General features: G+C 41.1%; 1 protein-coding gene across 1 annotated transcript in view; it reads right to left on the minus strand.

The window, feature by feature from the left end:
- CHAT (choline O-acetyltransferase) overlaps nucleotides 1–18,930 on the minus strand; it is a 36,023-nt gene that overhangs the window by 15,415 nt on the left and 1,678 nt on the right. The window contains exons 2-9 of the mRNA XM_035541128.1: nucleotides 17,518–17,709; nucleotides 15,236–15,354; nucleotides 13,770–13,823; nucleotides 10,835–11,015; nucleotides 9,661–9,838; nucleotides 2,969–3,138; nucleotides 849–949; nucleotides 522–650 (exon numbers count right to left, since the gene is read on the minus strand). Of these exons, the coding sequence (XP_035397021.1) occupies nucleotides 522–650; nucleotides 849–949; nucleotides 2,969–3,138; nucleotides 9,661–9,838; nucleotides 10,835–11,015; nucleotides 13,770–13,823; nucleotides 15,236–15,354; nucleotides 17,518–17,709 (1,124 nt within the window). The remainder of the gene's footprint in view (nucleotides 1–521; nucleotides 651–848; nucleotides 950–2,968; nucleotides 3,139–9,660; nucleotides 9,839–10,834; nucleotides 11,016–13,769; nucleotides 13,824–15,235; nucleotides 15,355–17,517; nucleotides 17,710–18,930) is intronic.

Here is an 18,930-nt window from a genome sequence, read left to right on the forward strand (position 1 = left end):
ATGCAAATCTTTTACAGTCTGGAAACACAATCAGAAGAATTAACCTTTGTAGGATGTAATGGATGTAAACAAATAAAATTCCTGAATTCAAATTGTTTATTCAAACCAGTTGTAGTCTACTGTCCCGTATACTTATCCCCATTGCCCTGTCCTCTGCTTTAGTAAGGTCAAACCTATAAAATGTACCCATAAAAACAGAGGACCTGCACCATTTGCATCCTGTGCAGACAGGACTTTTTTTTTTTTTTTTTTTTTTCACCAGTGGTGGTTACTTTTTCTAGTATTTAAGTGAGAGGACAACAATGGTAGTGCAATTCCTGAATACCATGAAGTAGCCCCAGCCCAATAGGGTACCATCCTGCTAAGAAATGCTAGGTATGCCCATGCTTAGCTGTGTTTGGGAAGAGGAGGAGCAGGAGGGCAGGGGGAGCCCTCTAGGAGAAAATCCATCCCTGCTCACAATGTGCTGGGTAGCTCCCAGCTTGCAGTCATTGTTGAAAAAAGTGAGGACTATGTGCTACCTTTGGAGTTTTTCTGCTGATGATGCCATGTGTGCCTGAATTTCAGGGGAACATTTCCATCTTAGTCTCCGTGGAGCAGGAAGCTCGCTTACTGAATCAGCTCGGACTAATTTCTTGGAGCTTTCCTTCCTGTTAGTATGTGAGAGAAAAGTCATTAAGCTCACGGTGAGAGTCTATTTGTCAAACACAGCTTTTTTAGCAGGTGAGTGACTAGTTTCCAGCAGCTGAACAGGGCTTAGTGGCCCTGTGCACCAGGGGAAATTTGCTGCTGGCAGAAGCTTCTCAGGGCCGGAGCGGGTGCAGTAGCTGCACTGAAAAGGGACTCACATGTGCTTGAGCAGGTGTTCAGTGCACTGCACCAGTACGATGCCATCGAAAGGGGAATGTTCACACACGGTACCGCAGACTCCGTCTCTTCCTACGACAAACTAAGTAAAGGAGAGAACAAGTGCAAGACATGTAGTGAATAAATCGTAGGTTACTCACAATGGCAATCTAAAAAGTTATGTTGTCATTGCTTCCTTCAAGGACTTCCTTGACTTAAAGATCAATGGAGACTTATAGACTTATCACGGGAGACTTTCTTGTCCTGTGAGTCTTTACGTTTGAAGCCTTTCATGCTGCTGTTTTGGACTGAGGCCAATGAGAATGTAAACTTTAATAAATTCCCATTGTAATCTGGAAATTGGATTTAGCATCTGCTTTATGGTACAGAAAACCCCAGTCACTAAAAAACAAATGAAAAACTCCACCAAAAACAGGCTGAGGTTCTTCCCCATCTGGGAGTAATGCAACTACTTTACCTGGGAAGTCCCTTAGTATCACATTTTATTACAAGTTGCATATCAAGTGAGCAAGCTCATCCTTATTTGATAGCTTTCTCACGGCTTGTTTTACTGTTCTGCTTCCTCTTTGTGTTTCTGGTGGTTTTCTTCATTCCCCTCATCCTCCTTGATTTCATTGCATACTGTTATAACTGCCGCACTGCGATTTAGTGATACCCTCTTGCAGTCAGTTATTTCTGCACCTCAAACAACAGCAAACTGCAACCTGTCTCATGTTTCCCGACCTTTTTCTTGATCCTCCAACCCCCTTCTTCTGAAGCATCTCTGGCTGGACTTTTCCCACTCAGCTTACTGCGCATTTGTTCTCATGTACACATCCTTCCTCCTTGGTCTCCAGTAGTTTCCATGAGGCTTTCACAGAGTGTGTGTGTGATGCAGAAAGTTTACCTGGATGTTTTCTGATGCCTTACTGCAAAGCTGAAGATGGTTATGGAGGGAAAGAGCAAGTCTTACTGTGGGAATGGCTATCTGTGAAATCCCTATTTGCATGAAAGAAAATGGGATCATTTTCCCCCGAACAATTTCTCTTCACCTTTGAACTACTTCTGGCCTGCATACATCACACCAGGTGCAGCGCTCCTGTACACTATGCAAATGTATTTGTTTCCCACTATGTTCTGACAGTAAATGAAAATAAGGTCTTGTTTATTCTCGTCTTCTTGAAATGTCTTAACTAGTGGCCCTGCAAATAACAGAGGAGTCTAACCACAGACAAATGGTTCTTAAAGACAAATGTTTCATTCTTAAAAAACAGCACTGGAGTCTGCTAACGATGTCATTTGCAGTGGCATAAATCAGGAATGACTACTGAAATAGATTTGCGCTAGGATAAATCAGTGCAAATGAAATTTGTTTAGTGGTCTCTCTTTTCATGTTGCCGTTCTTAGATATGGCAAAAGCAACAAGCGTTGCGCAACCTGTGGATCAGTCAAGGTTTTTTCAATTTTTCATGAGGTGTCAACAGTGTTGACAGTTGGAGATCAATACATTGCTTCACCCTGAGTCTATTGCAAACTGTGAAAATAACAGTGTGACACTTTCAAATATGACAAAGCCTGATTGGGAAAGAGGCTTGAGAAATCAACGCTTCCAGGAAAGCCTTGACAAGAATGTTATTAAATGAACATGTAGTCTGTTAAGTGGAACTTAATACTAACTTAAACATAGACTAAATTACAAACAGTAGCATTTCTAGGATGTAAGGAAAATGTGTAAGAAGAGAAAACAGGGAAAGCTATTGTGCTTTTCTGTTTTGTTTTGGACTGTTTGTCCAGCATTTTTTTTCCACTTGATTGAGTATAATAAATGTGTACTGCTTTTTATTAGAAGTCTGCCTATCTGTATGTCTGTCTATCTCCCTGTCTCCTCATGTGTAAATGGCAACTTCATGGGAGGTGGAAGTGTCCCTGTGCTGGAGAAGACCCCCAGCCAGTGAGGCAGTAGGTCTGCTTCCCCTGCCCCACAGGGAGCACCAGCCCTGCCTGGTGGATGTGGACACCAACTCCCTCTCTCTCCCACGTGCTTCTAGGTGGTCCCTACCACAAGCACAACTGAAGTTCTTTGCCACATGTAAGTAATATCATAGTACTGTAAGGTTTTTACCTGCATAGGTTTGTCATACCAGCGATTGGCCCCGTTTTTATGGTAGCCTCCCCCATGTAGCAGTTGCAATGCCATGTTTGTATCATTGAGTTCCACCCCACTTGGGCTGTCCAGGCACACCAGGCATATGCATCGTTCAATCATATCAAGAGAGTCACGGTTAGTGGAGTCTGGAGATAAAAGAGTAAAACGTTCACATTTTCTTACCTGTAGTGCAAGACTGGCTGGGGAACCTGCTGCCTTGGACAGCATTAAAGATCTGACCCTCACTCTGCCATGAGCTGCTGTCTGCAGAGCTCTCAAAAGAGAGAACAGAACATCCGTGGTGCAAGGAGACATTACACCAAGGCATTCATTCATGTGTTAACTTCTGTGTGATTCAATATGATTCCATAATATCCACTTTCTGACATTAATTTTCTGAAGTACTTATACTACCAAATAGATCTATTTTGTTCTTACAGCCAGGGCTGGTTACTTACTTTATATGTAACAGTTACAGAGAGGACAGGTGGAAAATGGAGAATTTCAGAGCTCATGCTATTGCTGCAATGCTGTGGTATTCTGCTGTGGAGCAGTAGGACCTATGCTGCTTTTTGCTGTTCTCACATTAAAACCCTTTTCTGGACAAGAAACAGCAGGGCCCGTGTTGGTTTTGTGTTGTTCTTGCATCAAAACCCTTTTCTCTCTTTTATCACTGATCATTTATTGTTGCAATGCAAATAACCCCTGGACAGGGTATACTGCTTGTATCACATGGATAAGGTTGTGACACAGTGTTGCCCAAACCATTAATTGCCACCTTCCACTTCCTCTCTATCACTTGTGTGTTTCTGAATATAATGTGCTTTTTCTGGCTGCTTCTGAGTAAAAAGTAAAGGTAAGGGTTTGCTGTGCTTCTGAGGGCCAGCTTGAGGCACAGGAAGTATTTAATTCTGAGGACTTAATACAGCTCTTAATTGAAAGGATAGAAGTGTGGAACCTATAACAAAGACTTGTTTTATTCAAAAGCATATAACATCATTAATTGCTGTTAAATGGTTGTTAACGAGATCAAAGGATAAAGCACTTTTGAACATTGAGTTAAAGTTCCTTCCACTCTTTACAGATCAGCTTTCATCTGTTGGTTTTGCCAGATTTCATGAAAATGTTTGATTGAAAATGTTTTTAACTAAAGATGTGAATTCAGATCAAAATTTCTTGCAAGTCTGTGCTAAGTTCAGCAAATCTGTGCCCAATTCAGGAGATGCATTTGAAATATGGAGCAATTTCAAAATGTGCATATTTCTAGGTTTTGCAAATATGAAAAGTAGTTTGATCCTCTAAAAGAAAAGCATTTTTCAAAGTTAAAAAAAAATCCTTTTAGAAGTGAGTAACATAAGTTAGTAAGGAGCTAGAAAACAACACATGCTTGATATCCACGGTCATTCTCTAGGCTCAGTGCTGAAAAAGTGCAAATATGCAATAATTGTTAAAGGCGACAAGAGAAGGAAAGGCAGGTGATAGGGAAGGAAGGACAGGCTGGGAAGGAAGCAGGCAGCTGTGGCCTCTTGCAGGTTGTGGAAAGGTGATGTCTCTTGCTGTTTGTTGGCTCCTGGAAGGGAGCACTGGCAGCCAGGGACCCTGAGGGACAGAGGTGGCCAGCCTGGCTTCCTGCAGGCTGCATGGGGACATGGCGGAGCACACGGTGCCTTGTCTTCTCCTGCCCACAGAAGCAGAGTCCTAGGGAAGGCACCTGGTGTTCCTGCCAGCTCCTAGAATGACATGAGCCAGGAGCTTGTAATTGATTTCCTGGTTCCTATGGGCACATAGGCTGAACTGCACCAGATGCCAGTGACTTGTGCTTCCCTACAACAGGTGAAACACTGGTGGCCCTGTGAGTTGTCTTCCAAGGCACTCAGAAGCTTTATAACGGATAACTGGTGTCCCTGTCCTCTTGGCCATGAAGTTCTTTTAGTATGTGACGCTTGTTGGCCTGAGAGTAATGGTGGTATTTATTCCATTGATGCTCTGGGCACGCAAACACAAAGACTGAAAAGGGCTGTGTGAACGAAAGTTGCCCTGCATACACAAGCTGCTGGTATTTGTGGACAGGCATCTTCAAGGAAAAACTGGATAGTGATTTACAAAGTGCTCACAGTTTGCACAGCGCTCTGCTTTATGTTATCTGATGGGTTTATAGATATTGTATTGTGGCTGCTGCCCTCACATCACTGACAGATATAAAGCCCTTTTGCTGACATATGGCTTTGGGGTAGCTTGATTCCAGGTATTACGGTGAATAAAATTAAGATCTGCTAGAAATGGGAAAGCAGTTGAAAGATGTCCTTACAGACAAACCAGGCATGTTCAGAGAGCTGATCAAACACTGACAAAATTACCATATACAGCAAACAATGGACTGCACAAGAACTCAAGAACCATGACTTGGGATGGGAAATAAATCTTTCAGAAAGAGCTAAAGCAGAGAAGCACTAGAAAAACCTAAACCCCTGCAAGACATTTTTTTTTCTAATGCACATGAATACATTGACTTGGCCAGTCAGCTTCTGCTTTGTTGAGGTTTTGGGATTTTGTTTTAAAAAGGAAAAAATGCAAAGAAAGTTCTGTAATTGAATTCAGATATGGTAGGCATGAGACAGCAGCAGCCCCTATAGTAGTAAGAATGCACTTCCTCTACTCAAGAGAGTGGGTTAGTTATACAGCCTGAATGCAGTTAAAATACTGACTGTATTTATAAATCAATGACGTCTGTGTTTATTATAATTCCTTTAAAATTTTCTCACTTAGAAGACCTTCCCTTTACTTGGTGTCTATGCAGGCATATGTCCCCTTTGTAAGCTCTGCAGGCTGCTGTTTGTCTTTTCCTTCCTAAACCATCCTCTTTTCTGGCCCAGTACAGAGCAGTTGTGGAGTGACTCCTTCCACCTCACACTGCTTCACCAGTGGCTTTTCTATCCCTCTGTTAGTTACTGTTGTAAGAACAATAGGAGCTGGATTCGGTGATCCTTGAGGGATCTGTCTGTTGAGTCTTGTATCCTCCGTATGTAACAGCAAAGTGTTGTGCTATTTAGAGGAGCTGTGCTAATGCAAGTGGTCTAGGATGGGATCCCTGCTTAGATCCCTTTGCTAGTGCAGAGTCTGTTTCTTTCAGCTTCATAACTAAATTGATTTGCTTCATCATTAAAATGAATATTTTGGCAAATGACAAGTAATCCAGAAACACCACTGAGATGGTTCTACTAGTTTTTGTTGATTTTTTCTTTTTTTTTTCTTTATGACATGGGATTGCAAACATTATTTAGCTGCAAGTGTCAAGGTGTAGTCACTGTTTCACCTAAAGGTGCAGCCTGAAAATAAATGATTAGGTGTTTATCTTGGTTTTCATTAAAATAAAGGAATCTTTCTCTTCCCTGCTTTGAAAAAGAAAAGAAGGAGAGAAAAAAGCCTTAAGATGAAACTGGTACCGCATTATAGACTTAGACAGTGAAAAGCAAATAACAGTATTTTTTGAAATCTCATATTGTTTTGCTTTCTGCACATTGAGATTGCCTCAGAGAATTACTATGTACATAGACACCTTTCTAGCTCTAAGTAAGAGCTAAGAAAGTAACATGGATTAACACGATGGTGACAAACCACTACTCTTTTTGGCATTGGATCTACTCTGTTGAGTTCACTGAGTCATAAAATTGAGTTCGGTGACTGTAAATCTGGTATTGTTTATAACCACTAGTAATTTTATCGTCTTGTTAGAAGTACACTGTAATCAAAGAATGAGTTATTTGATGTGAGTAGAAAGCAATAAGAACAGATGAAATGATAGGTGTGAAATGGAAACAGTGTGCTTGGCATATATGCAATAGGAAAGTGCTTATTGTCTGTTAACCCAGGCTTAACATGTGCAGTGAGTGGAAATTAGAAGTCAAATGAGACAAGGACACAAGAACAAAAAAGAGCAGACAGAAAATGAAGGAAAAGGGTTTCTGATCTAAAGAAAGCAAATATTTTTTTAATGCTAGTTTCTAATGTCCTGACTATAGGTTTGTTGAAGCTGGTGATGCTTTAACGGAATACTTCAATGGAATTCATTCTTTAATGATGATTACTTTTTAATCAACCCAAATAGTACTCAGTTATTCAGTATTATGGATCTATTGAATAGAACGTAAACTCATTTCCAGTGAGACAATCCCCAACATTTTTTGCTTTAAATGATCACAACTGACTGAAAACAGTCTGTTCTCCTTTAAAAATGCATGAAATGAATTTCTCCCATGACCCTATGATTTATTTTAGGCTGTGTAATGGATTATGAAGAAATTGAACACTGACTTCAGTTCCAAATTAATTTACCCTACTGATGATGTGTAGGCACTCATGATCTCAGAGAAGCTATGACCCTGATGAAATTTTGTGTGGGTAGAAAGGACATTTAGAAGAAAATTCTGAATGATACTTCTGCTTTTTTTCCTTCATATAATTAACAATAGCCTTATATCAAAAGAGTGAAATATTGATCCAAATGGGAGAAGAAAATAAAGAAGGTAATTTTGAGTTCTGATGCCAGCTCTTCAAAATTATGAGTGTCATCTTTGAGGGCAGAAGATGCACTTAACACCTGCAGATAGAGAGGATGGCTTTTACTTGGTTAACACCTTCATGCGTCATCAGGGGCTGGACTCTGCTAGTATGGAGCTAAGAACAGGAAAACACTTGCAAATCTGAAGTTGCACATAGAGTGGCAGGGGCAGAATGATGTCTGCACATGTTCCAGTTCTTCAGGGAGTAAGGTGTGCCAGCCCCCACTGGGGCCGGCAGTTTTGAAGGTTTCCCTTCTAGCCTTGCCTAACATCCTGTTACTTGTTGCTCGGCTCCTCTTTGATGCTGAAGTAACCTCTCCATGTTTGCCGTCCAGAGAAATTTCTTTCAGGTTTGTTAGACCTTCTAATTCTGCTGATTATTTGAGAAGCACAAGCAAAACTTCTGCTGAGCAGGGGGACAGAGAAGTGGAGCTCCTGAGAGTGAGAGCTCTACCAGCAGGAGGTTTGACAACAAAAGCAGCTAAACAGTTAGACAGGGCCTGGCTATGCAGTATTAATGGGCTTAAAAGCAAATGAGAATCTTAGAGAGTCAAATTAGAGCCAAGCATTTCAGAGAAATAGTGTCCAGTGTCAACCCAGAGAGGTAAGATTCTTCAGCACAAGCGGATTTTAGCCGTAATGAATTATGTCATGCCTTGCAGCTCTGAATATCTAATTTTCCCTGTTCACAGAATGAATCTCATTGCTTTAACAGAGGTAAGCTAGAAGGTGCCTCTGAGTCTTAAAAAGCACTTTCTGAGCATCCTTAATCGTGAGAGTACACACACCAGAATTCATCAGCACCAGCATTCACTAGTACAGGAGTGTCATCCCCTGCAAATTGCACCAGGTTGGGATCTTGTTATTTTAACAGGGGAAAAAAAAATCGTATTTCCTCTGTTAACTTTCTTTATCTGTTAACTTTCTTTAAGCTACTGTGTTACAACCTGACTGATTGAGCATGAGGAGAGCACAGTGAGATAGATGCTCTGTAGTTCTAACATGCAGATTTTAGAAAAGCCAGAGAATCTTCTGGTTTACGCGTTCTGGTATCATTCATCAGTGAAAAGTTTAATAACCTCTCACTATTTATAGACTATGTAGCCTTGCAGAAGAATTACGACTGTCTTTGATATCTGTTGTTAACCTGTAATATCAGTCAGGAGAGGGTGTATATAGCAATATATATAATGCCCTTATAAGCACAGAGAATTTTGAATAGGAAAAGGGAGTATCTTCCTTGGGATGCTAAAAATGTTTTGAGACTATTGGCAGCTCTCGTATATTCCATGCCATTGGTAAAACGGCAAACTTTTCTATAGCATTGCTGAGTTGGGAATAAAGAGTTAACATCTTTCACAGGGGAAAAATGAATACCTAAGTCATCTAAAAGGGTAAAAATAGGGCATTTACATCATTTAGCTTCAAGGTGAAATATCTAAGGTGTGAAGCAATAGAGGTGACTGATTCCACCCTTTATTTTCATCTGTTTCAAAGTTGGGCCTTCAAAGTCCAGCATCCAAGACAGCTAAATGCTGTCTGTTGTTGGAAGAGAGAGGTAACTATCCCCAGATTATGATTGGTGTCACCTTTCTTAGATACTTGCTTAAGATTTGGGTGAATCAGTCTTGGTAGTTTCTCTCTTTCTCCATTGACTAGAGAGAGTACGCAGCTAGATTCAATAGATACTTAACTTTTACATGCCTTTGTTAGATGAGACAAAAAATATCTAATAGTTGCCAAAAGCTAAGAGGGTACATCATTCCTATTGGTACATAATGGATATGAAGAAAGAGACAAATCACAAAATCTGATGTAATGCAATTTATGTGATGAAAAACAGAAAATGGAACGAGAGCTATTTACATGGCGTAACACTTAAACATACACAGCCACAAGGTCAAACCATATCTGCTGCTTCCTTTGTAACATACATCTGAATGATTACAGGTATTGAGTTTCCTCCTGTCAAAAAAATTCAGCAGTGAGGTTGCACATTCAGTCCTATATTTGCTGTAAGGTTCACTCCCAGCAAAGAAAGGCAATGATGGTGAGGAGGAAGAGGAGCAAGAAGATGAAGAAGAGAAAGCTGGGATTGCTGCTGCTAACCTTTCATAAGGATCGTCCTGGCCTCTGCCCACTCTGTTCTTCCATCTGTTGTCAGCAGGCCAATTGGAGGCAGCATTTCCTCTTCGTTCTCTGCCATTTTGGCTATCTTTCGTAACTGAGTGAAAAGATCTCCCTCACTGAGACGACGAAAATTAATGACAACATCCAAAACAAAAAACTGCAAAAAAAAAAAAAGAAGACAGAATTCAGAAGAACAGTCACAGATGTGTTGGACCATTACTGGTATAACACTTTGCCTTCACCTGGGTAGACGTTTTCAAGGTGCTGAAGTCCTGCCTGGAGAGCCAGGCCTGTGGACCACGGAGAGCAAAACCACCGGGGACTGGCCCAGGGCTCACCTCTGCTGGGTTTTTACAGCAGTGGCTATAGAGGACTTGCATTGTACATTGGACTCACATAAAACATATGTTATTTGAATAAGCCTAAAAGCACATGAGGAGATAAAACCAAAGTATGTAAATACTTTCCATGGTATTATTTGTTTAAAAATGGCCTACAGAACCTAGAGAACTTCCTATTGAGGTGAAGAACAGGACATCCTGGAAAAGGGACTTGCTGGGATCTACCCCTTCATTCAAAGAGGGCCTGTGGGTACACTACAGCTGCAGTGCTACACAATGTCAAGCTGGGTGATAAGGTCTTCTGCGCAGCCAATGTACTCTGCTGCTTGAGGGCACTTGCTGCTTGAGCCAAGCTCACTCTAATGCTTCAGTATTTCTGCCTGCACCTGTGCTAACTTCTGCAGGTATAACTTAGTCCCCCTTACGTGGGAAGGTGGTTTATATGTCATGCATTGTGTGCCAATACTTGACTGTCAAGAGAAGAGTATTTCCAGCAAATGCACTCTAATAAGATTTTTTCCTCTGTGGTTTCTCCTCTGCCTAATAAACATTTTTGTTGGAATAAGAAGGCAAATGAATTCTGCCACATTCCTCTTTTCTGCATCACTGTACTTAGAACGTAACGTGGGCTAAGGACAAAAATGCTGCAGAAGCATCTTTTGGAAATATTGACAGCAAATCCTTGGTAAGCAGCGAGCTCATACGTAGCACGCTAATTGTGTTTCTGAACAGTGATTTGATTAGGCTCTTCTTTAGCAAACGTAAACAAACTGAGAAATATAGAAAGGTATAAAAAAAGAACACCCATTTACCTGATTGTTACAAGCAACAATGATGTGCTCTGGTTCTGGCATTACACTGCTTTTCTGGGCCACAAGGGTATCTTTGGTATGTCCTGGAAGACGATAGGAAGAAAAGAGTCCATAGTATTGCTTCATACAGAGAGGATGACCGGACAGCTGTCCACGAGCAAAATCAACAGGTAAAGCATGGCTGGAGAGAGAGAAGAAGAAAAACAAAGCCAGAGAAAAAGAGGGAGAGAGGGGGGAGAGAGAGAGAGAGAAAGGAAAAGAAATCTAATCTGTCCTTTGTTCTGTTACAATTAGATCAGGTATAACACAAATTGAATAATAAAACGAGATTACGGTATAAGGGAAATAGATGAATTCCCATACCAAAGTTAAATACATCATTCCTGGCAGCCTCATGCATATTCATTAAGCAATCACATTATCATCTAGTGGGAAAGGAAAAAATAGCAGGTCATGAGCAGCTTTGCGATGTGCTTGGGAAGCCTGCCTAGAAGGGACCCCGGAAACTTGCCCAGACGGAAGCCAGCAGCAGCAGGAGGGTTGGAAAAGATGTAGCACCTTGAAAAAAAGTAGCGATGGAATTCAGTGTAAATGACAGCAGCCCTGTTCTGTGCCGAGTGGTTAGAGTGGCGTGTGAGAAGGCATTCTCTCTGGACCCAAGGGCCGTGCCTGATGAACAGGAATGGCTGGGGCAGCGCAGAGGTCACGCAGAGGTTTTCCAGAGAGCCTTGCTTATGTGCTAATCCTTACTTAGATCTATGGGGAAGTAAGTACCGAAAACCCATTCCCTTTTAATTGGAAGGCACATGGAAACAACGCTTCCTAAAAGGTTTCTTTAGTGGCAAGAAAAAAAAGTTATCGCAATTATGATTATGGATTGTAAAATATCCCACTGACACTGCAGCAGGAAATAACGGTATTGTCACTCAGGACAGGCTACAGAGACCACAAGAGGAGGGAGATCTTGTGATGAAGAGGATTTCCCTCAGCAAAAAAGGACAAAGCTTCGAGCCTGCCAGAAAGGGACCAGGGCAAAGCAGCACACAAGGAGGGTTACTGTCAAGCAGCTGGTACAGGGTAGCATTTTATGCTAGTTTAGCTTGTTTAACTGTCTCTTTAGGACTGCAGCAATTCTAAACCAGGGATATGCACTTCAGTTCCTGGCTGTTGAAGTCTCTGTAGCGCTTATTTCCTTGTAGAGTTGCTTAACTTTGTTTTTGTTCCTCATCAGCAAAATAGGATTATTAGTGTTCCCCTCCTCTCCTTTTGCATAATGTAGAAATTCTCTTGTATTTAACACGTTATTTAGCACGCGAGCGTTAAAAAGTCTTAGAGAGCATCTATGATAATCAAAAATAGTGGATTAGCATGGTAGATTTAGATAAAACGATCTGTAGTTGCAGCAGTTAGGAAAGGAATTATTAAATCTGACTGATGGGACCAAAAATCTTAAACCAATTTGGGAGCTGTCTAAGATCTTATGACTGTCTTACATCAGCAAGTTTGGCATGCTTTGAAATATTTATTCCTGACAATTGTATGGAATAACTGCACAGTTAAAACTAAACACTTGGGTTTGGGCTGGGATGTGCGCATCTGCATGTGGGATGACCCAGGAGAAGCTAGCAGCAGACTTGCTGGTGGAAGTCCTTAGCAGCAACAAGGAACTGAAGATGGTACAATTAGGGTGTCCTCATAATTATAAAGGAGGGCTGATAAGCAAACAGTAATCATAATAAGACGGCGCTCTACTGAGGTCTTAAATGATTATTGATCTAAGGCAAGCAAATCTGATCACAGGAGTCTTTGGCTCTAGAGTAGTAAGGCCAAAATAATAATTTAAATTAACCTTTGGTTGAGTAATGTGATTTCTTATCTCATCTCAGATGCTGTTATATAAAGATGCAATGAACTACATTAGTATGCAACAATACTTCATAGCACATCAGTGCTGGTCTACGGCATATCTTGTCCAAAGGCATTTCTTAAAAAAGTACTACCTCTATGCTTTCTGAGTAGCTGTCAGACTTTGAAAGTGAAAAATCAAACAGATCTTTCCCTTTTTTTCCTGTTTTTTTTTTTTTTAATCTGATTCATAAAAGATAGGGACTATGTTGTTTAAATATGGATTTTGCTTTCTGCATCCAAATAAGCATTGGTTACAGCATATCACATAGGCCTGTTGTACTTCCAGCCAGGATAATGATCCCTTCTCCACTATGGTGCGGTGTCTGCTGTGCTTGGCTTGCCACTATTTCTGTTCTTCAGGGAGCAGTGACTTCAGCAGTAAAGTTGGAACACACTGGGTGAGGCTAGGTGGTGCTTTGTAAAATGCTGTTATGGGCTACCTCATGACTTAAAAAAGAATGGATTCCCGCCCTGAGTTTATATACAGAAAGTAACAATGGAATATGCAACCTGCTTGTTTTTATTACCCACTGAATCAGACTGTTTGTGGCAAGGCTTCCTTCTTCTGTTGGGATGCGTTATTTTCTTTTGGTGAGGGTGCAGGGGGCTGATGTTCTACATGGAGGGTGCAGTACCCGGTGGGTATGGCACTCCAGCAGGTGGCTGGTACCCAGGTAGGGGTGCGGGCTGCGTTCCTGCACTGCTGCTCTTTCGGTCTGGGGAGCATGGCCCTCCTAGCGTACTCTCAGTAGCTCTGTTAGGAAGATTGTGTGTGTACTTTGGGCTGCACTGCACAAGCGCAAGTGATGACTGCCAGGCATCAGAAAGCATCCTTCCCCAAGCCATTAGACTGCAGTAATAAAGTGGAAAGCACATACAAAATTGCTGAAGCAGCCGTGCTGGAGCCCCAGCCCTTCCAAATTTGGAGAGGTGGGACACAGCCTGACTTTGGGCATGTTAAAGCACCCTTGAATCAGAAGCCCTATAGAGCAGGGCTCCACAGCAACTCTCCTTCCAAGTTACTTACGTGTCTAGTAAAGTTTTATAGTCTTGCACGCCCGAAATAAGATTGGCAGCAAACCTGCAAGTAACAGACAGAAGTGACATCAGTCTTTTGTCATTCAGCAATGCTGGACTGTTTCCAAGAGAGAGGAGAGCCCGAATGATTGATAACACAGCAAAAGGAGAGAAAGTCATCTGGCTTGGCAAGAAGAGTCCCCTGCCTACACCCAAATCCTAAATTAATTCACGTCAAGAGAAATATGAAATCCCAGAGATGGGCCCTTCAAATGGTTAAACTGCTAGAGTAGGAAGCCTGAAAGCATTTATTCAGAGAACGGGAGCAGAGGCTGAATATTTAATAGAATCCTTACCATGGGTTTCAATATCAATACTCATAAGCTGTCCAATTTATTAGAGTGCTTCCTGTCCTAAGCAGATATTCTTTCTGCAGGGCTGCAGACAGGTGTACTATTTCCTGACACTGCCCATTCACGTTGTGTCTGAATGGGAGGCTCTGAGATAAATATTTCCATGTTAAAGCATGTGCATTAGCAAATGCAAAGCTGAGGTTTTTAGAAAGCTGTGTGCACAATAAATTCAGGCAGTAATGAATGGAAGCATTTATAGTTATGTTTAAAGTAAAAAGATACATTGGCTGTCTATGCAAAATGTTAAAATAACATATTGGCTTTGAGGTTCTGGCTGGTTTATAATAGCATAAATTCATATGCAGTTAATTCTTCCAGTAATGAGCAACTAGAGAGTGCTAAAAGCAAAGAGGAAAATTGCATTATATGAAAGTAGATTTGATCTGGTTTACTGTTTAAAAGGAGAAAATGTTTTGGCAAAGGCTGAAAAATGGAATCCTGTTTTAGGGGTGTCTGGAGAGGTATATTCTGTGCTTGGCAACTTCTCTACCTTTCCACTTTTGAAATGACTGTAATTGCCCATAACAGTTCAAAGGAGAAAGGTCAGTTCAGGAGCTGGGAAAGACGGGCCTGAAGGAAGCCGTGTTCCTGAGGAGGAATGATTTCTGAATTCTTGTTCTTAGATCCCCTTTGTTTCTGTGTTTCCTTTTGAGCACACAGAAAGGACAATTTAATACCAAGACGGCCTTTCCAGTTTGCAGGGTGAGTAGGTGTCATAATGATGGCATGTTACAGATTATTTTCCTTTAAACAACGTCAGAAATTAGTGGTTTTTTTTCCATCAAAAAATGGTTTATTTGAATTATACAGTGTAACACTTTGCATATATTCCTTTTTTTTTTTAAAAAAAAGATAAATGCCATGACATTTTTTTTCATGCAATAAATGCAACAGTAATGACACTTATTTCTGAATCACTGTATAAGTAACTCCAGTTCTTCTAGGAAATAATTTAACGGTTACAGCCCTTATTTTTCAATGAAAGTTGATTGTCTCTTTGCAAAAGCAGTATATTCAAAATATCCTTTCATTTAGTGAAAGATGCAAACTCTTAGTACATTACCTTAGCTGGTCATTTACATCCTTGAAATACTGACGAGCAAAAATAATTGCTGGGCTGGAATTGACTGGGAGAGGCAGCCGGTTGCTGAGGTACATGTCATCCAGCCAGTAGTTAAACACCTGAGGGAGGGAAGGGGACAAAACACGGTCTTAGAGCTAGGAGCGACACGCAGAACAGCAGTCGGGGCGGGGCGTACTTGGTGCCCCCAGTGTCAGGCATGGGCTCTGATTAATGGAGCCGCTGAGCATTTTCAGTCTGGGCTCTGTGACCTCAGCTCAGCTGAAATCAGCCGCAATTCCATAATCCCATTTCCAATCAATGGCAATTTACAGCATGTTCCATTAAAAACCAAACAAGCCCTGTATTGTGGTGGTTTTGGTATTTTGTTGTTTGCTTCCCTCTATGAGAAAAAGATCTTTGAGTACAACGTTCTAGCTGCTGACTCCTGCATAGTGACTGGGATATATTGAAGAGGCAGACAGAATTTTGCTTAGCAGTGGCTTTCCTCAAGGGGCTACAAATATTTGTCAACAATGTCAAGATGCTCTGTTGTTAGCCGTCAGATACCATCCTGAAAAAGGCAGAGTGAGAAAAGAATTTTCCGAGCCTAATGGCTTGGTCCTGGAGATACTGGCACGTGAATAGGGCACCTGGAGAATTCCCTCTGTGTCCACTGGCACAAATGTAAATTACCAGTGCTTGACCCAGACAGACAGACTATATTTCTAATAATTTTTATCAAAAACACAGAGGTATGGTAGTGGTATTCTTTATGTCTGAGCAGGGCTTAAAGAATTGTTATTTGGAAAATGGAGGACTTCCTAAAATGATGAAATGGTCTGTCTGAGTTTAGTGGGCATGTTTTGCATATAGTAACTACACACAACAATGAAATTATGCAAAAATAATTATGAATGCATGCATCAGTAGAAAAAGCTTTCCTCTGAGATATTTCATTGCTGTTAGAACAGATGCTTCCCCCACAGTCTCTGGAGTCTTCAGGAGAACAGACCAGAGCTGTACCCCATCAAGTAAAATTCCTGGTACAAAAAAAACATTTTAAATTTATTTTAAGAATCAGGTTTTTGTTTTTAATAACCAGTATTTAAAGCTGAGATGTTTCAGAAAATGCTTATATGTCCTTCCTCTGAAGGTTTCATGCTCTAAGTGGTTAAATGAAGAGTTTTCTCTTGGCATTAACAGGCATGCCATTTAAGAAATGGTTAATTTAGCCACCAAAACCATGAAGTTCTACGATCTGAATAACAAAAGCAGATTGGGCATTATTTAGTGGACCCCTCAGACTGTGGCAACAAGTAGAAGAGAAACTAAGCACTGCCACCACTGTAGCCTTTTTTTCTGACTATAGAAACAATTCGATAGAGTATTCTAGTGGATCACACGACTGACAAGTTAAGGAAAAATAACACTTCACTGACATCAGTAGCAAGCCTACAGGATGTCACTGAGTCCATGAAACCATTGAGCGGCTCTTTCTCTTGCTGGGGTGGAAGAACTTCAATAAAATCAGTGTTTCTAGTTTCCAGTTGCCATATTCTTACATGGTGAACGCAGGCAGGATGAGCTGTGACTTCATGGAAGTTTGAAATCTATTTTATCTATAGCTTATTTAATTTTCCTGTCTTCGAAAGGAGAAACCTAGACTTTTGTAAAGGCTGAGGTCTCAGCATTGCCTGTGTGCTATATATATGTATGTGTGTGTATATTCTACCAAGAAGGTACTTTGGAGTAACCACATTAGTACACCATGACAACGAATGTCAAACAGCAGTCTTATTTTAAACAGGAATTCCTATCTCAAAGTATTCCATTCCAGAATGATTTGACAAGAACAGAGCTTTGGCTAGATGGGTGTACAGGATACTTCTTATAGCCTTATCAGATTTCATTTTTAATTTGAATAAAAAATCTAATTGAGTCTAACTGTCATTGAAGAGAAAAGCTGAAATCACATCCCAAAAGGATGTCCTACAGTCCTACAGGTAGCACTTACATCTGGGTCCTGAAATGCATGAATTCCCCCATTTATCTCAACAAACTGTTGACCTGAAAATGTAATAATGACGTGGATTTTTTCACTGTTTGCAAATTCTAGCCTAATATGTCTGAAATATTAGTTCCCTTTGGTAGAACCTGACGTGATTCCTGTTTTGCACAGACCCGTTGAAAGAAAGTAGTGATCACATATAGAACATTGCAGATAGTTTGTAAATGAGCATCTTCCAATACAGCAATTATTTTTCTAATCTGTATTTTCTTACCCAGTTTGTTGTGTTTTCCCTTCTTTCCTCGAGGATTTGCTGTAACGATTCCCCCAGGCCTCCTGCAATCCCAAACTGTTCCACAATGCCCTTGGTCTTTCTAAATTGCTCTTCTGGCACCAAGTGTTTCATGCACTGTAGGTACATGCGTAAGGTCTGTTGCAGTGGTGGAACTGGAAGTTTTGGCACAACCTAATCATAAAAAAAAACAGATTAGTAAGCAACTCTGCTTGTTCCCAAAATGTCCTGTTTTGTTGTTGTTAGATAGGCAGGGTGGATGTTGATACGCAGTTGGGTTGGCCCCAGCTGGCACAAAACCATCACACAGTTGCTTGCTCACTTCCCCCAACAGGAGAAGTGAGAAGAAAAGTGGAAAAAAAAAAAAAGTGATGTGAAGGCAATCACTCACTACCTTCCACAAACAGACATGCCCAGCCAGTCTCCAAGCAACAGCTACCCAGCCCAAAACTGCTGAGCATGACATTGTAAGGTATGGGATATCCCTTTGGTCAGTCTGGGTCAGCTGTCCCGGCAGTGTCCCTCCCAGCTCCTTGTGCACCTTGATGCTGTGCAAGTACTGCTCAGCAACAGCCAAAACAGCGGTGTGTTATCAGCAGTTTATCAGTCAGAAATCCAAAACACAGTGCCCTATGGGCTGCTGTGGAAAAAAGTAACTCCATCCCAGGCAGATGTGGTACAGCAGCATTTTGTAGCAGTAGTAGTAGTAGTATTTGATTTGTAGTAGTAGTATATGGACTGGACACTGATTTTGAGATCTGCAAGTGCAGGCCAGTGTATATCAAAATGGCTCTGTGGGCTGAAACCAGTGCCTGCCTAGCCCAGCAGTCTCTGCTAGCAGTCAGTAACAGATACTTTGGGAAATGGAGAGGAATCAGGGGAGGCCCAGCCTACTTATATAGGCTCTAGCACTACCCCACAAGCAGTGGGTTAGAACAAACTGGAGACTTTGTTAGGACTGTTGCATTTAATAGCTGTGATAGTCCTGTTGCTGACGAATATATTGCATCCCTTTTTGAATCCACTTATTCTGTTTTAGCAGTTGAGATGACTGATCACTGCAAATGTAATTGTGTGACTTCAGTGGAGTTTCATTAGGTCATAAAGTGCCTGGATTTTAGGCCATAGTATGCAGCTGTACGAAATCCTGAAGTGGTGCTGCCTCTCCAGTAGCTCTATTTGTAGGCCTTTGGCCAATGAAATTTTCAAATGGATATGCCAAGAAACAAATGGGAAAGAGAAAAAAAGAATATTCCCCCCAAAAAGAGAATATTCCGTAGTAAAAATTCTAGAAATCCTAGGACAAACAAACAAATTGGCATGACACAAGCATATATTCTGAACTAGACTTGGGAAAACCTTCAAATACATTCAAACATAATAAAATAATTCATT

This window comes from Cygnus atratus, chromosome 7 (genome assembly GCF_013377495.2).
Source record: "Cygnus atratus isolate AKBS03 ecotype Queensland, Australia chromosome 7, CAtr_DNAZoo_HiC_assembly, whole genome shotgun sequence".
Classification (NCBI taxonomy): domain Eukaryota; kingdom Metazoa; phylum Chordata; class Aves; order Anseriformes; family Anatidae; genus Cygnus; species Cygnus atratus.